Source organism: Desmodus rotundus, chromosome 3, assembly GCF_022682495.2.
Source record: "Desmodus rotundus isolate HL8 chromosome 3, HLdesRot8A.1, whole genome shotgun sequence".
Classification (NCBI taxonomy): domain Eukaryota; kingdom Metazoa; phylum Chordata; class Mammalia; order Chiroptera; family Phyllostomidae; genus Desmodus; species Desmodus rotundus.
In genome coordinates this window covers 101385835-101411149 of record NC_071389.1, presented here as the reverse complement: position 1 = coordinate 101411149, position 25315 = coordinate 101385835, and the positions used below count along the sequence as shown (strand labels likewise).

Sequence of the window (25315 nt, the reverse complement as noted above, 5' to 3'; positions counted from 1 at the left end):
TTTTTAAATAAAAACAAATGGTCTGTGACTCTGTTTCTGTTTTGTCAGTTTATTTATTAGATTCCACATATAAGTGAGATCATATGGTGTATGTCTTTCTTTGACTTATTCCACTTAGCATTATAATCTCCAGGTCCATCCACAAAAGTTAAGATTTCTTTCCTTTTTACATCTGTGTAGTGTTCCATTTTGTGATCTACCACAGCTTTTTTGTCCATTTACTGCATGGACATATGGAACAGACTGACAGCTCTCAGAAGGGAGGGGGCTGGGGGACTGGATGAAAGAAGGTAAAGGGATTAGCCAAAGAACAATATGCATGACTCACAGACACAGATAACTGTGTGGTGGTTGTCTGAGGGAAGGGGAGAGAGGAGTGGGTGGAGGGGGGGTGGGGGATGGGGACATCTGTAATAGTGTCAACAATAAAAATAAATAAAAAGGAACACACACACAGCACTTGGATCAAACTGTGATCAACAGCTTCCTGAGAAATGTATAAGCTGAAAGAATATCAGTTTAAAAATATACCTTCTTTGAACAAGAACACAGAAATGCTGATTTACTTATAACCTAAATCATGTGAAAAGCATGATTGTCTCCATGAGTTTTAACATGCTGCAGACTCCTTACTCACCTTTCCACATGTTCAATGATCTATACTCTCTGTCATGTCACAATTTAGTGGGAATGCACATGTGGTGAAAGAGGTCGAGTCCAGTTCAGTGGGAGGAGAGCTGCCACTTGTCCCCCACACCTTAGAAGCATGAAAGGAGTTTAATTTTAGGCTTCTATCTGTGGTAGGTCAGAATCTGAATGTATTCAATACACATACTTATCAGTGTTATGTGTCCTTTAGGGTTTAGATTTTTATCTAAAACTTGAAGCATTTCAAATTTGGACTGAACAAAATGTACTGATACACTTCATCCTTTGTTGTATTGTGTACTGTGGTGACATTCAATTTTTTCTTATTAGGATTCTTAAAAAAATGCTTTACTTGCAAACAAGTGTACAATGAAATAGGGAAGTAGAAAACATGGTATAAGAACAGGAATAGACTTCCGACCAAGATGGAGGCATAGGTAGATACACTTCACCTCCTTGCACAACCAAAAGGACAACAAATTTAAAAACAAAAAATGACTGTAACTGTTGGAAAATCAAACTGTATGGAAGTCTGACAACCAAGGAGTTAAAGAAGAAACATTCATCCAGACCGGTAGGAGGGGCGGAGACAGGCAGCCAGGGGCAGAGAGGACTTGTGACAAGGCAGTGGCTGGAGAACCTGGGTGGGTGGGTGTTGGCTGGCAGAGCGGGCAGTCCCACATTTGTGTGTGGATAAACCAAGAGGAACGACTGGCAAGTGAGACAGACCACGCAACCCAGGGTTCCAGCACAGGGACATAAAGTCTCAAAATCTCTGAAAAACCTGTGGGGGATGAGGCGGCAAGAGAAATTCCCAGCCTCACAGGAGAGTCCATTGGAGAGACCCACAGGGTCCTAGAACATACACAAACCCACTCACCTGGGAGTCAGCACCAGAAGGGCCCAATTTGCCTGTGGGTAGCAGAGCAAGTGACTGAAAGCCAGCAGAGAGACCAGCAAGCAACATTGTTCCCTCTCAGACCCCTCCCCCACATACAGTGCCACAATGCAGTAACCTGGGTTGCCCTGCCCTGGCCAATTCCTAAGGCCCCACCCCTTACAAAGTAATCCGTGTTCCAAGACAAAAAAAAAGATGGCCCAAAGTAAAGAACAGGTCAACGTTTCAGAAAAAGTACAACTAAATGATGAAGAGATAGCCAACCTATCAGATGAAGAGTTCAAAACACTGATAATCAGCATGCTCACAAACATGGTTGAGTAAGGTTGCAAAATAGAGGGAAAAGTGAAGGCTATGAAAAGTGAAATACAGGGAAATGTACAGGGAATCAACAGTACAGGGAAGGAAGCCGGGACTCAAATCAACAGTTTGGAGCAGAAGGAAGAAAGAAACATTCAACCAGAACAGAATGAGGACACAAGAATTCAAAAAAAAATGAGGAGTCTTCGGAACCTCTGGGACAACTTTAAACATTCCAACATGTGAATCATAGGGGTGCCAGAAGGAGAAGAGGAAGAGCAAGAAATTGAAAACATAATGAAGGACCACTTCCCTATTCTGGCAAAGGAAATAGACTTCTAGGATGCTCGGAGAGTCCCAAAGAAGTTGGACCCAAGGAAGCACACCCCAAGGCACATCATAATTAAAATACCTAAGGTTAAGATAAGGAGAGAATCTTAAAAGCAGCAAGAGAAAAGGAGACAGTTACCTACAAAGGAGTTCCCATAAGACTAGCAGCTGATTTCTCAAAAGAAACCTTACAGGCAAGAAGGGGCTGGAAAGAAGTGTTCGAAGTCATGAAAGGCAAGGACCTACATCCAAGATTACTCTATCCAGGAGAGCTATCATTTAGAATGGGAGGGCAGATAACGTGCTTCCCAGGTAAAGTCAAGTTAAAGGAGTTCATCACCACCGAGCCCTTATTATATGAAATGTTAAAGGGACTTATTAAGAAAAAGAAGATAAAAAATATTAACAGTAAACTAACAACAAACTCACAACTATCAACAACTGTACCTAAACAAAAACAAAAACAAGAACTAAGCAAACAACTAGAACAGGAACAGAATCACAGAAACGGAGATCACGTGGAGGGTTATCAGCAGGGAGAGGGAGAGGGGAATAGGAGAAAAGGTACCAGGAATAAGAAGCATAAATGGTAGGTAGAAAATAGACAGGAGGTGATTAAGAATAGTATGGGAAATGGAGAGGCCAAAGAACTTAATATGTATGACCCATGGATATGAACTAAGGTGGGGGAATGATGGTGGGAGGTGGGGTACAGATCAGAGGGGAATAAAGGGGATTAAAAAATGGGACAACTATAACAGCATAATGAATAAAATATATTTATAAAAAAGGAACATGAATAACTGGTTCCTTCCCTTTTTCTTTAGGTTCGAAGGCTAAATTGTTATAAACCTAATTGCTGTTAAAATACGCAGTGACTGATTTAAGCTACTTTCATTTGAACTAATTATACTACGTCTGAAGAACCTAAGTATATTATATGATAATAATCTTTCTAAGTCTACTGTATATCTTGTTATGATATGAAAATCTGGAATACTGAACATAATATATGAATTGAAGAATTTATAATATGTAAGGCCACCAGATACACTCTGAATACATTTAAATAATTTATAAGTTAGTGGACTAACTGGAAGCTCTGGGAAACTTTGCTTCTCCTTGGGTGGTGTTTTAGGCCCTGTGTCCTGGAGCTGGCCCACAGGAGCTGTGGGCGTGTACTCTGCATGTGTCGTCCACCTCTGCTTTGTGTGAGGCAGCTTGAGATCAGTTTGCTGAAGTATTCACACCAATAATCTTAAGTGTTACCAGTCTAGATGGTTCTCTCTAAGAGCTGAGCATAAGATGTACTTACCAGCACACTACTTTGGCATTTATGAAAAAACTTCATGAATTTAGAACACCCTGTATTAGTAAGTGGTATTTCAGAAATTAAAATAATCCCAGTCCTAAAAAGTACATCGGTATCAAAACTTGAGACCATTTTTCTTTCCTTTGTAACTACTTCCCTAATATATCTGGTAAGCCATAGAATTATTTTCAGCTTAGAAAATTTATTGAAGAAAAAAAGAGGTCAAAAGTACCATTCCAGAAATAAACGCAGGGATTACTTCTGGTCATTATTTCTAAGGCTAACCATTATTAGAGTTTAAAAGAATGAATAGCTGAACAAGAAAAGGCCCTAAATAAAGTAGGAGAGAAGAGGGAAAAGGAATCAGGAAAAACAAAGCCGAGGCACTGTTACAGAGGGGTATACACCATCAATAGCTGCCTAAGTAGACTGAGCATCCCTGAACATAAAGAACTGAATTTTCACATTTAAGTTATCTGTTGATTTCCTAACAAAAAATAAACAACAAAATTCCAGGAGACAGAACTTAAATTATACTTTAGTTTTTATTTAAATGGCTAAGTGGTTCCTAGTCATAGGACCCTAGTCATTGGGAAATCCTATGACTAGTTGTAAAAGTAAAAACAACAACAAAACAAAAAACAAAGCTAAAAACAACTCCCAAACCACAAATTTATCCACATGCTCGCTCCCTCATTAACTGCTCAATTTCTCTTGACATGTGCTAGTATCTACTTAATGTGCCTGTCTCTGTGGTGCACCTACTCACCCACCAAAGACCTGTGGGACTATTTTAGAAACTCTGTGACCTCTTTAAGACAAACCTGGGTATAAATATCTCCTCTCCAGTTTCTGAGGTCTATGACCCTGGACCAAGTATCCTAACTTCATCAAGTCCAGTTATCAAAGGGAACACTATCTGTCCCAAGTTTTCAGGATAGGTAAAACAATATATGTAAAACACTTAAACACATGCCAGGCACATGGTAAGCAAGTACTTGACAAGACAGTAGCTTGGTAAGGCAATGAGCATTTTGCAACTATCTTTCCCTTTTCATTCTACTCAAGCCCAGACTCAGATTTTCATTGCTTTGGCTGCTCTCTTGTTCCTTGGGCATTTTTTAAAAAATGTAAATCATAATTTTCACAGTCATATACTATAGATTGTGTACTAGTGTCATACAGTAGGATACTTGACTAGAGTGGCTTAGATAGTATTTTCAAGGTCATGTAGATGAAAGTAGAATTTAGATGCAAGTGTGCCTAACCTCAAACACTAAGACCTACTACTTTCCAAGCATGTCTAGTGTTCTTAAAATATTTAATTTATATTTTATTGTTATGCCATTACAGTTGTCCCATATTTGTCCTCTTTGCCCCCCTCCACCCAGCGCCCTACTCCCTCAGGCAATCCCTACACCTCTCACTGTCCACGTCCATGGGTTATGCATGTATGTTCTTTTACTAATCCTTTTACCTTCTTTCAACCAATCCCCATCTTCCCTCACCTTTGACAGCTGCTAGTCTGTTCCATGTATCCATGCCTCTGTTTCTATTTTGTGTGTAAAGTTATTTTATTCATTACATTGTACATATAAGTGAGATCATGTGGTATTTTTTTTCTCTTACTGGCTTATTTTACTTATTTTTCTCTGACTGGTATTTCTTTTTCTCCAGGTCCATCCATGCTGTCGCAAAAGGTAGAGTTCCTTCTATGGTACACAATGAAAGCAGTCCTGAGAGGGAAGTTCATAGCCCCTTGGGCTTTTATGGCCTTCTTTAAGTGTAACTTGAAACCATACCATAGCTGCACATAGTGGTACCAACATAAACTCACTGTCTACACCTTTATTGGGCCCTCAACCCTTCCAACAGCCTCTGCCAACATGGAAAGCTCTTTTTCAGTTTACACAGTGGCTATTTCAAGCCCTCCACATCCTCTACAAATCTATACCATTGGCTTTGTTTGTCTTCGGTAGATGACCCTGCCCCAACTTCCTAGAGAAGTCAGAAAACATTATTTAGGAAATTCTCTCATTTTCTTGCTATCACTACAGAAATGCAATAGCAGTCAGAAAAGAGGACGGCTAACTTATCTACCAGTCACTGAATTCCACCTCTATTCCTGTGTTTCCTCTTCTGCAGGGAACTTATTCTTTTGGTCATTCTGATTCATTCCTGTATTGTTTCCTCTTTATATTATCATCTAACATGTGGGGAAAAACTTTCATATTCTCCCAATCTGTTAGTGCCTGCTTTCTCTTCTTTTTTTTTTTGCAGTCAACCTTCTTGGAAGAGTTACTAGTTATTTCTCTCCTTACCCCCTGCAATCTGGTATCTACTCCCACTGACAATATCTGAGCTACACTCATATTCTTTCCTCAAATGCTTCTTACTTGTGTTCTTCAGCTCAGTGAATAGGCATCATCCCATTCATTCATTGGTTCCACTCAGAAACCAGCAATACCTGACTTCTGCCCCACTCACGCTGTCCCATCTCCAGGTACTATTAATTCTTTCCCTGAAATAACCTCTCGGATTCCTCCACTCCTCTGTATTCCCACTCCCACAACCCCAGTCTAATCACCACCATGTTTCCTCTATCAGCCAGTCAGCTGCTAACTGACCTCCCTGCTTTCATTTCCTTAGCTATCTATTCGATTTGACATCACCGCACTCTTGTGGTTCTCTGCCCTTCTCACCTCACCACTGATTAAAAAGCCTTCACAATTTTGCCTGTTTACCTTTTCACCCTCTTTTCTTGGTAATTCTCCCACTGCCATGTTTTTTCTTGTAAAACATATTATTTTATCTATTTAGTAATCACTGAGTTCAGACAACATTGGGTTGATAATTCTTACCAATTTTGCAAATATGAATTCTTTTCCTGACTGGAAAATTGAGAAAATTAACTACCTATAGACAGCAACAGTCTATCATTACATCGATTAAACTATTCTGAAGAATGACAGCAAACAAAATATTCCTGAGAATTTTTTTCTTAGATTAAATTGTGTATTAGCAGCACCACAGAATAAACTCACTTAGTACTGAATATTCTGTAAATTGTCAGTCAGTGTATATCAAAATTTAGGGTGGAAAAGTAGATGGTGAGATGGTGTTTCTTCTCATGTCCTTTGATGGGGGATAATTTTTGCCAGGGCGAAAAATTAGATAAAAACATCAATATTTTGTAGAGTAAAATCTGACTTGGAGATTTAAATGAAATTATTGATTTATTGGAGTGCAAAACAGACTAAAAAATTTTTAAAAAATCCTCACCTGATGATATGTTTATTGATCCCAGAGAGAGGAAGGCGGGGCGCAGAGGTGGGGCGGTGGAGGCAGGGGGAGAGGGGGAGAGAGAGAGAGAAACATCAATGTGTGAGAGAAATGTTGATCAACTGCCTCCTACATTGCCCCGACTGGGGATTGAACCTGCAACCTTTTGGTGTATGGGATGATATACTCCAACCACCCAAGCCACCTGACGAGGGCCAGACTTTTAAAATAATTGTTTTTTTCCTAAGTGAAAAGTCTACACTTACTAAGAAATGTTTTGCCCAAGCAATTTCTACATTTTTTTGTGTGAACAAAGAATTCAAATTTATTTAAGTTTCTACAATAATAATGCATGACAAGAAGTCTGGAATACTGTTTGTTAAACTTGACATCAGTATCTTTTGCTCTGTATACTATTATTGCTCTGTAACTGCATTTTTTGACAAGTTTAATCCCATTGCTAGCATTATTTCTAGAAAGCCTTATAAAGACTAGGGATCCTGCATAAAGTTCATATACATTCTTAATATTTTAATTTTTTAATGCTTTATTGATTTTTAGAGAGGAAGGGAGAGAGAAACATTGCTTCGTTGTTCCACACATTCATGCATTCATTGGTTGATTCTTGTATGTCCCCTGACCAGGGACTGAACCCAAAACCTTGGTGTATTGGGACGATGCTCTAAGCAACTGAGATAACTGACCAGGGCCTCAAAATTTTGTCTTAAATGATGATTAAAACTACTGAATTTTCAAATTAAAAAACTGGTTAACAAAATAAAAAAGTATTGGCTATCTATGATAAAAAAGTAAAAGTTGTGTCCTGTTCTGTGTTCTAACTTAAAAAAACAAAAAAAACCCATATGATCTCACCTTTAACTACAACGTAATCAACAAAAGAAAAAAGCAAACAAAATATAACCAGAGACATTGAAATTAAGAACACTGTAACAATAGCCAGAGGGGAGTGGGGAGGGGATAGTGGGGAGAGGGGTCGATAGGAGCTACTATAAAGGACACAAGGACAAAATCAAGGGGGAGGGTAGAGGTCAGGGAGGGAGGTCGGACTGGCTGGGGTGGGGTGGAGGGATGGGGAGAAAATGCAGACAATTGTAACTGCATAAAAATAAATTAATTAAAAAAAACAAAACAACAACAAAAACAAAAAACCTAACCCCCTCCCCCTGCCAAAAAAACCCTTCTCTTTGAATTTTAAGTAGTCATTTCAAGGAGAAAAAGACACTGAGAAAGTTATACTTTAAATTTAGTTTTGATTAGTTTTCGTTAGGAAAAAGAGACTGTGGACACTCCATGTTGAAGAAGCTACCTGAGAAAGAGAGCTGAGGAAATCCAAACTGAAAGAAGCCCTCAGGAAGCTTCTGGCAGCTGGGCAACAAGCTGTGAGAGGCCTTTGACAGACATAGAATTGACATTAGCTCAGCATTCATTCTAAGTGCTGACCACGTGTTATGTTCTGTGTGCTTCAGAAACGCTGTCTCATCCAACTCTCAGGTGCACCTCAGATTTTTCTTTAAAAAAATTATATATATTGTACAAATTATATATATTGTACAAACTGAGTCCCCAAAAGGTTAAGTACACTGCCTTAGGTCAGAGACCAAGTAGGGGTGCCAGGCTCTGAACCCTGTCTTAGCCAGTCTGATGCTGGGAACGGGGTGGAAACTCAGGCCTTTGGCCCTTGTGCCAGGACAAGTATGAAGGGTCACTGGCTAGGGGTGGGATGGGATGGCAGGGTGAACGGGCCATTATCTTCCTGTCTGCAAACTCCGTCAGCCTTGATGAGCTGGGAAGCATGGCTATGTGCTGGGCTGCTAGAAGCTCTCAAGCACTGGCTTGTGGGCACACTGGCTACAGCTAATCACTTAGATTCCTGGAGCTGGAAACCCAATCAATCCCAACTCTGCTGGAATTTAGCAGAGGGCCTTCTACCTCATCATGGGTAGAAAGCAGCAGCCCAGAGGCTGACATGGGCAGGCTGTGCCCTTATGCCCAGCACTGCAGTTGGAACTGAAGACTTCCAGGACCCATGCCAGTCATCTGTAGTTTCTGAAGCCTCCACCAAGCCAGGTCTGGTCTAGAGCAAGAGCTTGAAAATATTTGCAGCAGTGAGTCTGAGGGTCAAGGAAGGAAGGTGCCTAGTGGGTCTGTCTCGTGCTGCTCTTCCCTAAACTTGGTTGGACTATTTCTCCCACCAGGGGGACAGTCAATAACCTCCAGAATTTGAATAGCTGGGCCCAAGTCCAACTCAGATTTTTCATTTGGGGGAAAGAATAGATTAGGAAGGAAAATATTTGCATGAATTAGAGATTGTCTCTTTTCTGTTATTAGATTATTATAAAGTTGATTATTAGAATTTGTATTTTATAGTTTACTATTACATTTACTCAATTCTGTAAAGAAGGCAGGACAGGACAAGTATCACCATGTAAATTTTTTAAAGACTAAGAAGGTACAGTTGACCCTTGAACAATGTGTGAGTCCATGCCGTTCAAACTTGCATTGTTTAAGGGTCAACCATACTCAGGTGTTTCTTCCGTTCTTACCTATAAAATTTCCTGACATAAATACTTGCATTTACCTTCGAAATTCTCTATAATGAAGTTTTCTTTCTCCTCTTTTTCCAAAGAAACGTATCTGAAGGGTTGTGTTAATTTCAGGTTCTTTCACTTTTGGTTCCTATAAAAAATGTTACAGTAATTTCAGGTAATTATAACCAAGAACAAAAATAGATCCTGTAGCCCAGGACAATATCCACAAAAGACTCTTGTAACAACAACACAGGTGGAAAAGAGAGAGGTAGCCATTCTGTTACTTTGCATTACAATTCTATAATCATCTTCGCTTAAGCAGAAGAAAAGAAGTAGGGCTGCAATACTCAAAATACTTAAGGTGGGCTTCAGCAGTAAACAAAATTTTAGAAATATTCATACCTTTTGATCCATCAACTGAATTTCTGAGAAGTTACCCCTCATATATATCCACACACACATATATATAAAATGATATAATCACAGAGTTACTAACTGTAGCATTATTTGTAATATCAAACACTGGATATTTTTAAACATCTTTCAAAAGGGGCATAGTTACATAAATTGTTACATCCATACAACAAAGTACTATGGAGCCATTAAAAAAGAATAAGATACTCGTATTAAGGAAAAACAGGAGAGTGTGGAACAATGCATAGTATGTATGCTACTGCTTGTATACAAGTGGGAAAAATATATATATTTAGTTATATATATGCTTATATGTGCATAAAATAGCTCTGGAAGATCACACAGAAAACTGACAAGCACACATTGCTCAGGGAGAAGGGCTAACTGGGAAGAAAATTCTACCCTATATACATACTCTTGTTAACATTTTAAAGTCTACACCATATGAATGGAGCACATTTACTTAAAATATTCAGAAAAAATAAGCTACTGATAATTTTCCCAATTATTTGGGAATATTTATTTGAACAAACACAACAGAGAAGCTAATATAATATCATCTGTTTGGAAATGTTTACTTTGTCTGCACATACCTGGCATTCTGTTTCATTAGTTATTGTCTTCAAGTCATCCTGTTTACTTATGATTTTCTGCAGCTAAAAGATGGCAAACATGATTTAGATGTGTGTCTACTGGGTTTATCAAAGCAACCTAAAAAAAAAGATGCTATGTTTTTGTTATAAAATATATACTAGATATTTTAAAAATATTAACTGAAATTCTTATACTGTAACTCCTAATGTTATATTTTTTTCTTCAGGCCATGTAAGAATCAGAGGAGAAATAGACATGCAAGTAGTATTAACATTATTATTATTACATTCTGGATCATTTTTTTCTCATAAAGAAAGACAGCTTACTTAATACAGGGTAAAAGTAGGTTTACAGTTGTAATACAGATACATAATACAATAATTAATAAATAATAATACAAGAATAAACTTGTTTTGCGTACTCACAACTGTAAACCCATCTTTGCCTCCCCCCCCCAGTATATACATATTCTAAGGGTATCATTCTATAGAAACTTCATGATTACTCTCATTCTTCGAGAGAAATTTTATTCATAATTTTCTCTATCACTGAGACTTTATGGCCACATTTTCAAGTGAATAACTCTTAAAAAGCTACTTATATAAATTTTTCCCTTTTCCCTTTATGCATTTATAAAGCATTAAAATAATTAAAGACCTACATTTCTACCAATTACAAATTGGTAATAGAACGCTGACACTGAGTACATTAAAAACCTACCTTTTGGAGTCATTTGTACCAATCCTCAGGTGGAAAGCAAATTAAAAGAAAATAAGTTTAAAAAAAAATTAAATGTAGACAAAATCTCAAACTATAAATTTAAATCAATTAGGAAATAAACCTTCACCCATTTTTTTCTGGGCTATTTCTTTGTTAAACGTTTAAAAGTTGCTGCAGCTAAATTCCAAAATAATTACCTCAAACTTAGCTGCTTCTACTATGTTTATCTTAGGCAAGTGTTTATCTTTATTTCTCTAAATCCTCAAACTTTTCAATATAACCCTTCTTATAGGGAAAAAAGTTGAAAAGCTTTATATTTGTTTTATCCTTTAATTTTTAAGTTGACAATCAAATTGTATAATGCCAAGTTCAATATCAAACATTTCTCCCTAATGGTGCTATCTCCTGTTGTTCATTCCTCATATTGGTAATATGGATCTTTTTTTTTTTTGAAACTAAAGTATAATTGACTTACAATATTGTTTATATTAGTTTCAGGTGTACAACACTGTGACTCAATATTTATATACATTACAAAGTGATCACCATGATAAGTCTAGTTACCTTCTGTCACCATAGAAAGTTATTACAGCATTACTGACTACATTCTCTATGCTGTTTGTTACTTACTTATAACTTATTTTGTAACAGGAAGTTTGTTTTCCTTAATTTCCTTTATATATTTTACCCATCTCCCATTCTTGTCTTTCTGGCAACGATGTTTGTTCTCTGCATTGATGGGTTGGCTCTGTTTTGTTTGTTTGTTCATTTGTTTTATATTTTAGATTCTATTTATAAGTGAAATCATAAAGTATTTGTCTTTCTCCATCAGACTTATTTCATTTAGCATATTACCCTTTAGGTCTATCCATGTTGTTGAAAATGGCAAGATTTCATTCTTTTTTATGGCTGAATATTTTAAAATAATCCAGTGTAGGTATGTGTGTGTGTCCGTGTATATATATGTGTGTGTGTATACACACACATACACACACATATATGCCATATCTTTTTAAGGAAAAAATTTATATAATCTGAAGAGAAGCCAGAGTATACACCATATCTTTAAAAAAAATTTATTTATGTATTTTTAGAGAGAGGGGATGGGAGGGGGAGAGAGAGGGAGAGAAGCATCCATTTGTGAGAGAAACAATTGATTGGGTTGCCTCTCACACATCCCCAACCAGGGACCTGGCCTGCAACCCAGGCATATGCCCTGACTAGGAATTGAACCAGTGACCTTTCGGTTTGCAGGATGATGCTCAACCCACTGAGTCAGGGCCCATATATTTTTGAAACAATTGTCTATTGGTGGACACTTAGGTTGCTTCCATATCTTAACTACTGTAAATAATGCTGCAGTGAACACAGGGATGATGCATATGTATTTTTGGATTTCTTCAGATAAGTACCCCAAAGTTGCCAGGTTGTAACATATTTTTTATTCTATTCTTAATTTTTGGAAGTACCTCCATACTGTTTTCCAAAATGGCTGCACCAATTTACAATCCCACCAACAGTTCACAAGGGTTCAATTTATCATGTGTATAACAATTAAAGAAATAAAATTAATAGGTTATTCATGAAATGATTATAAATTTTTAGAGAAAATTCAAAACTTATTTTTCTTTTATTATATGACATTTGACATAGTTGTTATAATCTTTACATGGTCATGGTCAAATAGTTACAAATAAACAAAACAAAGATAGCAAATAAGATTAGTCCACTGAAATAAGAATTTTTTAGGGGGTTATTATAACACTGGCTTATTCTAACATGGTGTGGAATTTAGAACAAGGGCCTGCCCTGAATCGATCCAATGGGTTTAGTGCCAGATAAAGCTTGTCATGTCAGAGTCTTCCCTAAAACATTTCAGTTTGGACTCGGGGAGCTGGTTATAGCAGGTTCTAGTGTACTATGAAGATTACAGTACTGTTTAGTTAGTTCTGCAGTAACAGATCCATCTGAAAGATCATAAACACATTGTGACCAGGTAGGCATTCATGCCAGAAGGTCTTTCTGCTCTACTAAGACACTTTCTAAAATAGCTGTACATGGTGTAGATTCATGATAGCAACATACTAGGTACACATTATGTGACCAAAGTTCTGTTTTAAGTGTTGGGAATACAGTGGTTAAGGATAGACATTGTCCTTGCTCTCACTGCACTTATATATTCTAATGGGCTACAGATAACAAACAAGTGAACAAATAAGAAATTTTAGATAGTATTAAGTGCTGTAACTACAATAAATAAAAGCAAGCAAGAGTAACAGGATTCAGGACTGCTGGGGAGAGGCTGCTGTTAAGATAGGCTTATTCTGGCCCTGGGTTGTGTTGCTCAGTGGGTTGAGCATCATCCCACAAACAGGAAGGTCACCTGTTTGAGTCCGGGTCAGGGCACATGCCTGGGTTTTGGGCCAGGTGCCCAGTTGGAGGTGTGTGAGAAGCAACTAATCGATATTTCTCTTGCACATTCATGTTTCTCTCCCTTTCTTACTCTCTTCCTCTCTCTCTAAAAATAAATAAATAAAATCTTACCCACCCCCCCAGACTTATTTTAGGTAGTTCTCTTTGTGGACATGACGTTGGGGCTGAGATCTGAATAACTGAAAGCTACCAAAGGCATGGGAAAAGGATATTTTAGGTAGAGAGGAAAGCTAAGTTTCTGGTAGAAACAGGGGTGCTCTGTTAGACAAACAGCAAGAAGGTAAATTGGTTAGACACAAGTGGTAAAAAGAATACAAATTCTGAATGTCTAAAAAAAGTACTGCCTAAGTTTACATGGATCCATGTTTTCAATTTCAGGCTGAAAATGGAGAAAAGTATGTAGGGTGGATTTAACTTATTTTTATTTGCAGATCATGAAATTTAAATTCTGACAGAAGAACAGTATCTCAAAATCAAGAAGAAAAAATTCTACTGGAAGCCTTTTGTATTTATTTAATAATAGCTCCAGGAGGAGTATTCCCCATGGCAGAATTTAACACTGCTGTATGAAAAGCACAGTTCATACCACCAGTATGGAACAATGTGAAATAAAGAACCACCAAGAACAGGGCACGTGCCTGGGTTGTGGGCCAGGTCCCCAGGGGGGGTGCTCAGGAGGCAACCACACATTGATGTTTCTCTCCCTCTCTTTCTCCTTCTCTTCCTCTCTCTCTAAAAATAAATAAATAGAATCTTAAAAAAAAAACCCAATTCCAAGAACCACCAAGAAGAAATCTGCACTAGTAAACAGACCTTTCATCAGTCTATTGTTTAAAGAAATTATACTAAAACCCTGGCATTTATGCCAAAGAAGCAGGTGTGCCACATATAAAGGTAAATATAAATCAATCAACTATTACAGGCTCTGATCATTGCTGGTGTTCTTTATTATTATCTGGCAGGGAACAGCATATACAGATAGTTGCTCCTTCACTTATTCTTGGGGTAAAGAAGTAAGCAATACACTTACCAACACAGTTTCTAGATCTGGATATGAATAAAACACAAATGTACCACAAAACACCAAAGTAACAAACTCAATCAATTTAGATTTTAGGATAGTTTCATAAGACTTTATTTTAATATATTTTATCATGACTTTTGTGTTTGCTGTTCAAATCACTTTGTTCTATGTTTTCAGTATTAAAGTAATTCTTATTACTTTTCTAGCAATTATGGCAGGAAGAGCAATGAATAAAATTTACTGGAGAAACAGTCAGATAAGCCCCTGCACCCCTCCCCCCACCCACTGCCTTTAAATATGTTTTTCTGACCTGAAAAGAACTGTTTGGTTCCTCCAATAAAATTTCAAATACAACATGCTACATACTTAGGTTTCCTAATACAAGACCATGAATGTGAAATAATTATTTAACTAATGTGAACATTGTTTTTTCTTCTCTATGCTATTTTAAATTGACAGGGCCCATGGGTTATTGTTTTTAGTGTTGTTTCTAAGATTAGCACAGAGAACCTTTGTTTTTTAAAAAGATTTTATTTATTTATTTTTAGAGAGAGGGGAAGGGGCAGAGAAAGAGAGGGAAAGAAACATCAATGTGAGAAACATCCATCAGTTGTCTCTCATACATGTCCAATGGGACACTGAACCTGCAACCTAGGCATATGCCCTGATTGGGAACTGAACTGGTGACCCTTTGCTTTGTAGGACGATACCCAACCAATTGAACCACACAGGGCAGAACAGAGAACCTCTTATAGACGGTTGACCTTTAGAACCTTAAACTTAAAAAAAAAAAAATCATGATGTATCTCAACATATTCTTTTTCTTGTTTTCTTGATTCATGGGGTTTGATCATCCAAGATTTCTTCAGACATTTAAGGAAAAAAATTGTAGATTTCAGAATGCATTCCATATATACAGCATTTTAAACTATTCTGTTAAAAACAAGTATCTGAGAAACATTTAAAGTAGGTGTGCCTGAGAGTTTCAGGAGCAGAGGCTGTGGAAGGTAGGAGGAAGCTCTGTGTCCACTGCAGTAGGAGACTCCTTGCCTTTTTCAGTTTCATATTTGGTGTGTGGCCTTTCTCTGCAGGATGTGACTCGGCCCCGGGCTACCATCATACATTAGAACAGCTCACCACAACTCTGGTCCTGGAGATAAGCCCCCCGTGATGTTACCAGGGGTGCTACTGTGTCTGCTTCATGACATGACCTCTAACTTTTGGATTCCAGGGATGTGTGGACAGCAGGCTCTGATGCCTCATGACTCCCAGGCATAAAAGCAGGACATTTTTCCAGGTCTGAGTGAACAAACTCTAGCAGCTAATTAACCCAAAGAGAATTCACAGCCTTTTCATAATTATTAACCTCTACTGGGGTAATAACAGTAACCTTAAATATCTCCTGTTCTTGCAGCTGAGGGGGACTGAGGTGGATTCTACTGGTACCTTGTGATTTATGACACTGGAATCTCAGGATCTACTTGTGCAGTCATGTTTCCTTCCTGAAACTAATCTAATTAATTGCCTTCATTAATCACCATACATCTCAGAAGAATAATTCTTATCCATTGCTATCAATTTTGTACTTCCTGCTCACTCCTCTTCAGCTGTTTTGGCTTGATCCGTACCAGTACTCTTTTGGAACAGCTTCTGTAATGGCTCCCAATGACCTACAAAGCTTAAGGGGCTCTCTACTCAGTCTCTATCCTAACGACTGTTCTTTAAGAGGGTGATGTGAAACATCTCCTCATTGTGTTCTTTTTCTGAGATTCCACTATCTACACCCCCTGGGCTGTCCTCTCCCTTCTTTGGTACTTGGCTTACTACCTTCCTTTCCCCAACTTCATCCTTGGGCTTCTTAGCCTCAGCTTGGACTCTTAAATGAAACTATTTCAAGAATCTGGTCTTATCCCTGGTCACTTGACATTCTCCCCGGTGAGGTCACATACTCTCATGGCTTAAATTGCTTTATTTGATTAATGATCAGAATGTTTCCTGATCCCTGGCTACGTTACTGTTTTCTAGACAGCTTCTTGCTACACTTGTCATCTCTACAGGGTCGGCCTACCAGTTTGTCAAGTCAATGTTTCCAAGCTCAGAGTTAAGATCATTTTCAGTCCATTGCTTTGAATTCTCCTTCAAATGGGCAGGCTGATGTTGAGGCAAGAGCAGGCTGCAGAAATGGGTCGATTTGGAACCAAATCATGCCATCATCTTTAAACTGGGGACACCACTACTTATTTTGTACATTGCTGTAAAGATTCAATAATGTAACCTAAGTTGGATGTGTCAATCCTCAGTAGAAACTAATCTTCTGTTAACTAGTACTGTCAACATTCGTAGTCGGGCTAACTACTTCTCTCCCTCACTTCTTTAATCCCCTGGAAGCCAGGTCCCAGGTGTAGCCTAAGGAGCCTCCTTGTCTCCAGCCTCTCCTCTTTATTTTTATTTTCTTTAACTGTTTATTTGCCAAATAGCTTGAAAGAATGATCACTTTAAGAAAAAAGTCTCCAATCAATGCACAGCTTTTATTGCATCTTTAAAATTACACAAATAAATGTAAGGAATATTGCAAGTAAGTGTGAGGAATCATTTGGCATCTTGCTGTTTCTATAGCTGGACAACTTAGATCTTATTCATCAGCCTGCTGAACTGTTCCTTTTGCAGAAACATAGATACCATCCAAAATTTTTCTGATATCCTTTTTTTAACTGTTTTAGCTTGCTGAATCAAAGCAGCTAAATTTGATTCAAGTTCAATATCATTTCCTTCCAGAATCAACTCATTTTTCTGGGCCTGAGATACTAGAAAAGCAACGCCTGATCTCATCTGAACCCTGTAGATATTTGTTTGCCCAAGAAATTTCTGATTTCAACAAGAGAACCATTCTCCCAAATAACAACGTTGATGGGGAAGTGAGCGTACACAAACTCATCTTGGAAGCCCAGTGTGACACCCCTGATCATGTTCTGTGCATGACTGCAGATCATGTGAATGTTGGCCAGTTCCTTTCTATTTCCCCACCATTTGTCAACCTGGTACCGCTTCTTTTTCTTTCCAAGGAGACTGAGTTCTACATCAATACGGTTGAAGTCCCTCTGCAGAGTGCCTCTGGGGCCCTTTACAATAACTATGCGCCCCTTCAGAATGATGTTGACAGTCTAATTGCTGAGAATGGTCTTCATCCTTGCAGTAGGAGTGGCAAAGAGCCCAGCTTCTCCTCTTTAATTCACCTATCATACTGTGGCCAGAGATGGATTTTTGGAACACTGAAGTGCAATTATCTCCATAACAACTGCCCACTAGACTGAAATAACTTGTTATTGTCCTTGCCTACATAATTCATCATTTGTAGTTTCCAGTTTCATTTTCTTTAAAGTGCAGCAAAATGTATAAAAAAGTGAAATTAATTCATACCCCCAAATTATTACTTCATCATGGATTCCATATAAAAATATTCCATATTCCTTTCTTTTTTCTTCAAAATCCAGTGTGTATTTTAAACTTACAGGGCATCTCAACTCAGATTTCATTGGAAATACTTGATCTCTATTTAGATTTCATAAAATTTACAATTGAAAAAGTAAACTCACATACCCAAGTTGTTTCAAACATACTTAATTTCCTGATACCTGGGTTTCCAGTCAGGATGGTGGAGTAGGTAAACACAGTACTCAACTCACATCCTCCCACAACCACATCAAAGTTACAATTAAATTACAGAACCATCATTGAGAATAGCCTGAATCTAGCTGAACAGAAGTCCTATAACTATGTATACACAGAAGAAGACACTTTGAGACTGGTAGGAGGGGTGGAGAAGCAGAAGGGTCTGGTCTCAAACCCATGTGTGGCGGTTAAAAATTGGGAGGGATATCTCAGCTGTGAAGGTACCCCTGAAGAGTGAGGGGCCCCAGCTCCTCACCCAGCCTCCACCCCAGGGTTCTAGTGCCGTGAAGTCCCCATAACTTCTGGCTGTGAAAACCAGAGGGAATTACGGCTAAGTGAGATGGAGGGCTTCTGGAGTCCCAGGTGTTCCACTTAAAGGGCCCAGTGGACTTAGGCTCATTCTCTCTGAGCTCCAATGCTGGGGCAGCAGTTTGAAAGGTACCAGGGACATATGGGGAGGAAATGAAGTGTCTGGCGTCAGGGTAAGGACTGGAAGGGCAGCCTTCTCCCAGACAAAAATTCTGGCAGAGACCATTGGTCTTCTTCTGAGCCCTCCCCCGACAAAGCCAGCAAGTGGGTACCATATCTGAGTCCCCATCAACCTGCTAACATCGTTCACTGCCCTGGTAACTTCCTGAGACACTGCACCACCAAAATTGTGAGCCCGCTCAAACCATTTCCAGTGGCTTTTCCATTCAAACAGCTTATCCTGGCTGATACTGCAGAGTTCCCTAAAATCTCTCAAATGAGCAGCATCTGGTCTCAGCATGTCCTATACCTCTTGCTAAGTGGCCCCAGGCCTGGCACTAGTGGCGGTTAGCACTGGTTCACAGCCTGGCCTCTCCCAGGCACTTCCAAGCCCAACACAAGTAGCATCCATCTACAGAACGCTTTGTAGCTCATGGGGAGGCCCTGGGCAGGGTACAGATGGTGGTTAACCTTGGCCTGAACTTCCTGGGAGGCCCCAGAGCTGGTGGACAACTTTGGGACATGCAGAAGCACCACTTAACCATTTTCAAGAACAACATATTCAAAGGAGGACTCAGTGGGCACCAGAGCACTGCTGAAGTGAATCTTGCTCTGTGGGACTGGTTTCTGCACAGCAGGTGCTCCATAATGGTTGCAGCCAGACCTAGTGGAGGATGGGCTAGGGGGTAAATCCTTCCCACTAATGTGGCAAACAAGGCTCAATTGCAACAGGAAGGTGAGCCCACATGGAGGCTCACCTGAGTGTCCAGCTATGGTGACGCAGAAGGCTGTGCCCCATAGAACACCTACTATATAAAGCCACCCTACCAAGACCAGGAGACACAGCAGCTCTACCTAATACATAGAAACAAGCACAGGGAGGCTGTCAAAATGAGGAGACAAGAAAAGTGCCCCAAATGAAAACAGAAAAAAACTACAGAAAAAGAACTAAACAAAATGGAGAGAAGCAATCTAATAGATGCAGAGCTGAATACATTGTTTATAAGGACACTCAGTGAACTTAAGAGGTAGAGTAGAGGAACTTAGAATTTCAACAAAGACAGAGAAAACACAAAAATGGAGATAGAAAATATAAAAAAGAACTAGTCAGAAATGAAGAACTCAATAACTAAAATAAAGAATACATTATAGGGAATCAACAGTGGAGGAGATGAAGCATAGGATTAAGTCAGAGATTTGGAAGATAAGGAAGCAGAAAACACCCAATCAGAACAGGAAAAAGAAAAAAGAATTAAAAAAATGAGGCTAACGAGGCTATATTAGCCTCTGGTTCAATGTCAAACACACCAATGTTCGTATCACAGGGGTGTGGGAAGGAAAAGAAGAGCAAGGAATTGAAAACCTATTTGAAAAAATAATGATGGACTACTTCCCTAACCTGGTGAAGAAAATAGGCATTCAAGTTCAAGAAGCACAGAGAGTCCCAAACAAAATGAACCCAAAGTGGCCCACACCAAGACACATCATAATTAAAATGCTAAAGGCTAAAAACAAAGACAGAATCTTAAAAGCAGCAAGAGAAAAGCAGTTAGTTACCTACAAGAGAGCTCCCATAAGACTGTCAGCTCATTTCTCAAGAGATACTTTGTAGGCCAGAAGTGACTGGCATGAAATATTCAAAGTGATGAAAAGCAAGGACCTACAACCAGTATTACTTGACCCAGCAAGGCTATCATTGAGAATCAAAGGACTGAAAAGTTTCCCAGACAAGAAAAAGCTAAAGGAATTCATCACCAACAAACCAGGATTATAAGCAATGTTAACGGGTCTTCTTTAAGAAAAAGAAAAAAAGATAAAAATATTAATAATAAAATGGCAATAAATACATATCTATCAATAATTACTTTAATTGCAAATGAATTAAATGCTCCCATGAAAAGACATATGGTGGCTGAATGGATAACAAAACAAGACCCTTACATATGCTGTCTACAACAGACTCACTTCAGATCAAAGGACATACAGAATGAAAGTAAAGGGATGGAAAAAGATATTTTGTGAAAATGGAAACAAAAAGAAATGTGTGGTAGCCCAACACTTATAACAGACAAAATAGACTTTAAAGTAAAAGCTATAACAAGAGACAAAGGAGGACCTAGTAATTCCACTTCTGGGTATTTATCTGAAGAAACCCAAAACACTAAATCAAAAAGACATACATGTACATATGTTTACTACATTATTTACAATACACAAGTTATGGATGCAACTAAGTGTCCATCAATAGATGAATGGATAAAGAAGAAGTAGTGAGTATATACAACGAAATATGACTCAGCTATATAAAAAAAAAAAGAAATCTTGCCATCTGCAACAATATGGATGAACCTAGAGAGTATTATGCTGGGTGAAATAAGTCAGACAAAGAAAGACAAATGCCGTATTTCACTTATATGTGGAATCTAAAAAACAAAATAAATGAACAAGTGGAAGAGAAACACACTCATAGATACAGAGAACATTTTGAGGTTGCTAGATGGGAGGGGTATTGGGTGAAAAAGGCGGAGGGATTAAGAAGTACAAATTGGTAGTTACAGAAAATCATGGGGATGTAAAGTACAGCATAGGGAATATGCTCAATGATATTGTAATAACTATATATTGTTGGATGGGTACTAGATTTATTGGGGTTATCACTTTTTAAGTTATAAAAATGTCTAATCACCGTGTTATACACCTGAAACTAGTATAATATTGTATGTTAACTGTAACTGAAAAATAAAAAATTATTAAAAAAATTTCTGAACACCTGAAGTCAATGTCAGTTTGTAAATTTAAATTAATTAAAATAAAATTCTAGATTCTCAGTCACAGCTGTAATTCATGGGCTCTATAGCCACATATGGCTGTTGGCCACTTCACTAAATAGTAAAGGAGAGACTCTGTATCTTATACATAATTTTAACAAGATTTACCATCTGTTTTCCTAGTACACTGGAGACTGGAAGAAAAAAATAGGTGACTAGAACTGACATACATTTTTTCTATGAAGTATTCTGGCAGATTAAAAAACTGACCCCTAATTGGCACATAACCAACAGTTTATATGCAGAGGTATTTTTAATATTACCATCACCTTTCCTGGAATGAACTGAAATTTACTGGTGGGGTATCCTGGAGTTATGTCTTGGGGAAAATTCATTTAAACATATTTTCAGCCTCTCAGATATGCCTTAGCAAATTCCTGGAAAATAAGCACCAAATTTATACCTACTATGGCTTTTCCATTTTCCCTTATTTTTTATCAAGATCTAGGTTTTTGTTTTTCTTATCCCTTTCTTTGGGAGGGGGTGTAAGAATAATTTTTAACAGACCTATGAAGCCCTTTCTACTGTATTATCATTTGCTGAAATCATAAAAATAAAACCTGGACTTCTGGCCAAGATGGAGGCGTAGGTAGACACACTGTGCCTCCTTGCACAACCAAAAGAAGGACAAACACAAATTTAAAAACAAAAAACAACCAGAACTGACAGAAAATTGAACTGTATGGAAGTCCAACAACCAAGGAGTTAAAGAAGAAACATTCATCCAGACCGGTAGGAGGGGTGCAGATGGGGCAGCCGGGTGGAGAGGACTCGTGGCAAGGTGGTGGCTGGTGGACCCAGCGAGGAGGCGGCTAGTGGAGCAGGCAGTCTCACATTCACGTGCAGATAAACCGGGAGGAACAACTGGGGAGCAAGGCAGACTGCCCAACCCAGGGTTCCAGCGCAGGGAAATAAAGCCTCAAACCTCTGATTGAAAACATCTGTGGGGGTTGAGGCGGCAGCAGGAGAAACTCCCAGCCTCAGAGGAGAGGTCGCTGGAGAGACTCACGGGGTCCTAGAACGTACACAAACCCACCCAACTGGGAATCAGCACCAGAAGGGCCCAATTTGATTGTGGATAGTGGGGGAAGTGACTGAAAACCGGCAGAGAGTGGAGCAAGCGCCATTGTTTCCTCTTGTACCTCTCCACATACAACGTCACAGTGCAGCAACATGGGTTGCCCTCCCCTGGTGAACACCTAAGACTCTGCCCCTTACTACTAACTGGCATGCCAAGACAAAAAAATGGCCCAAATGAAAGAAGAGATCAAAGCTCTAGAAAAAATACAACTAAGCAATGAAGAGAGAGCCAACCTATCAGATGCATAGTTCAAAACACTGGTAATAAGGATGCTCATAGAATTGTTTGAATATGGTTGCAAATTATATGAAAAACTGAAGGCTATGCTAAGTGAAATAAAGGAAAATGTACAGGGAACCAACAGTGACAGGAAGGAAGGTGAGACTCAAATCAACAGTGTGGACCAGAAGGAAGAAAGAAACATTCAACGAGAACAGAAGGAAGAAACAAGAATTCAAAAAAGGAGGAGAGGCTTAGGAACCTCTAGGACATCTTTAGACATCCCAACATCCGAATCAGAGGGGTGCCAGAAGGAGAAGAGGAAGAGTAAGACATTGAAAACTTACTTGAACAAATCATGAAGGAGAATTTCCCCAATCTGGCAAAGGAAATAGACTTCTAGGAAGTCCAGGAAGCTCAGAGAGTCCCAAAGAAGTTGGACCCAAAGAGGAACACACCAAGGCACACCATAATTATATTAACCAAGATTAAAGATATGGAGACAATCTTAAAAGCAGGAAGAGGAAAGGAGACAGTTACCTCTGAAGAAGTTCCCATAAGACTAGCAGCTGATTTCTCAAAAGAAACCTTGCAGGCAAGAAGAGGCTGGAAAGAAGTATTCGAAGTCATGAAAGGCAAGGACTTACATCCAAGATGACTCTATCCAGCAAAGCTATCATTTAGAATGGAAGGGCAGATAAAGTGCTTCTCAGATAAGGTCAAGTTAAAAGAGTTCATTATCACCAAGCCCTTATTATATGAAATGTTAAAGGGACTTATCTAAGAAAAAGAAGTTCAAAACTATGAATGGTAAAATGACAACAAATTCACAACTATCGACTACTGAATATAAAAAAAAGAAAATGAACAAAAAACTAAGCAAACAACTAGAACAGAATCACAGAAATGGAGATCACATGGAGATCATGGCAGGGATGGGGAGAGAAGGGGAAAAGGTACAGAGAATAAGTAGCATAAATTGTAGGTAGAACATAGACAGAGGGAGGTTAAGAATAGTACAGGAAAAGTAGAAGCGAAAGAACTTACATATATGACCCATGGACATGAACTAAAGTGGGGGGAATGAGGGTGGGAGGGGGTGTGTAGTGCAGCGGGGAATAAAGAGGGGAAAATGAGACAACTGTAATAGCACAATCAATAAAACATATTTAAAAAAATAAAAATAAAAATAAAACCCTAAAATATGTAGATGCTTCAGCTAATTTCTTTTTAAAGTCTTATGCTCTGTTCCTTAACTGTTTCCTCAAGGCTGTAATACAAAAAGTTTAGTATTTTTAATGTATATAAATGATTTCTTGATATTTGATTTATAAGCAGTGGATATAGTTTTGAATTGTATGAAAATGTAAAATTATCACACAAATTTCTAGGTGCTGATAAACCAAAAATCACTAGAATCTACTTACCTTAAAAAATTCTTTTTTCTCAACCATCTCATCACCATCTGCATCCAGCATTTTAAAAGCAACATGGAACCCAGTATGGGGTTCTACAATCAAGAGAAAAATGAATATTTTGAAATGCAAATTACATGCAGATTTAATAATTTTCAAATTTGAAATCAGCCAACAGAAATTACCTAAGTGCCTAAAGACAGAAAAAAGTGCTCTCTTCTTATGTTAACGACCTTCAAAGGCTGACACATTTCCATGGATGTACCGTTCTGCTATTAAGTGTGCTGCCCTTCAAAGTAACTGTAATTTGAAAACTTTATTTTTTTTTAGCTTTCTTATACTCCTTTAAGACCATGGCTGTTATATTGATTTCCCTTTCTCTTTATTTTCCTTTCTCAGAGTTTTAAAAAAACTTATTTTGAAATAATTTTAGACTTACAGAAATGTTAGAAGGATAGTATGGTGGGTTACCATATATTCTCCATCCTATTTCTGCTAATGCGAACGTCTTAATAACCATAGTACGTTTATCAAAACTAAGAAATTAATACTGGTATGTCATTTTTAACGTAACTACAGACTTTATTTTGGTTTCAAGTTTTTCCACTAACGCTCTTTTTTCCTATTCTAGGATCAAATACAAAAAACTATGTTGTATTAAGTTGTCTCCCAGTTTCTTCCAAGCTGTGGAAATTTCTCTATCTCTCCTTGATTTTCATGACCTTGACCATGTGAAGACTACTGGTAAGGAATTCTGCAGACTGCCGATGAGTTGTTTTTAAATATAGAAACTAAGGTACCAATAACATTTATAATGATAAAGACATAAATACTAAACCTCCAAACCACTGTTTTTTTAAGAATAGAGAATTCCACATGATAGTTGAGTTAAAAAAGTGGGATACTTACTAGTGAGGATTGTAAGCAAGAAGAGATACTCAGTATATGAAATTAATCCTGGAAGACATAAAATAAAAACATTGGAAAATAAGGTTGAGATGGTTCAGAAGTAATCATATACATACTACAAGATATGGAAAATTCATTAAAAGTAGATTTTCTCAGAGAGAGAAGATGGCGTTGAGGTAGGTGGGAGCAGAGACTAGTTCTCCCTGTGCGCAGCTAGAACAC

At 38.3% G+C, this 25315-nt stretch overlaps 1 protein-coding gene and 1 pseudogene across 5 annotated transcripts in view; both read right to left on the bottom strand.

Annotated features, from left to right (window-relative positions):
* The window catches only part of MICU2 (mitochondrial calcium uptake 2), a 106366-nt gene that overhangs the window by 6460 nt on the left and 74591 nt on the right, over positions 1 to 25315 (bottom strand). For all 5 annotated transcript variants that reach the window (XM_024580827.4, XM_045188141.3, XM_024580825.4 and 2 more), the window contains 4 exons: positions 25094 to 25141; positions 24197 to 24279; positions 10327 to 10389; positions 9370 to 9467 (listed from right to left, as the gene is read on the bottom strand). In XM_024580827.4, the coding sequence (XP_024436595.1) occupies positions 9370 to 9467; positions 10327 to 10389; positions 24197 to 24279; positions 25094 to 25141 (292 nt within the window). The remainder of the gene's footprint in view (positions 1 to 9369; positions 9468 to 10326; positions 10390 to 24196; positions 24280 to 25093; positions 25142 to 25315) is intronic.
* LOC128780473 (large ribosomal subunit protein uL6 pseudogene) lies at positions 10396 to 24189 on the bottom strand (annotated as a pseudogene).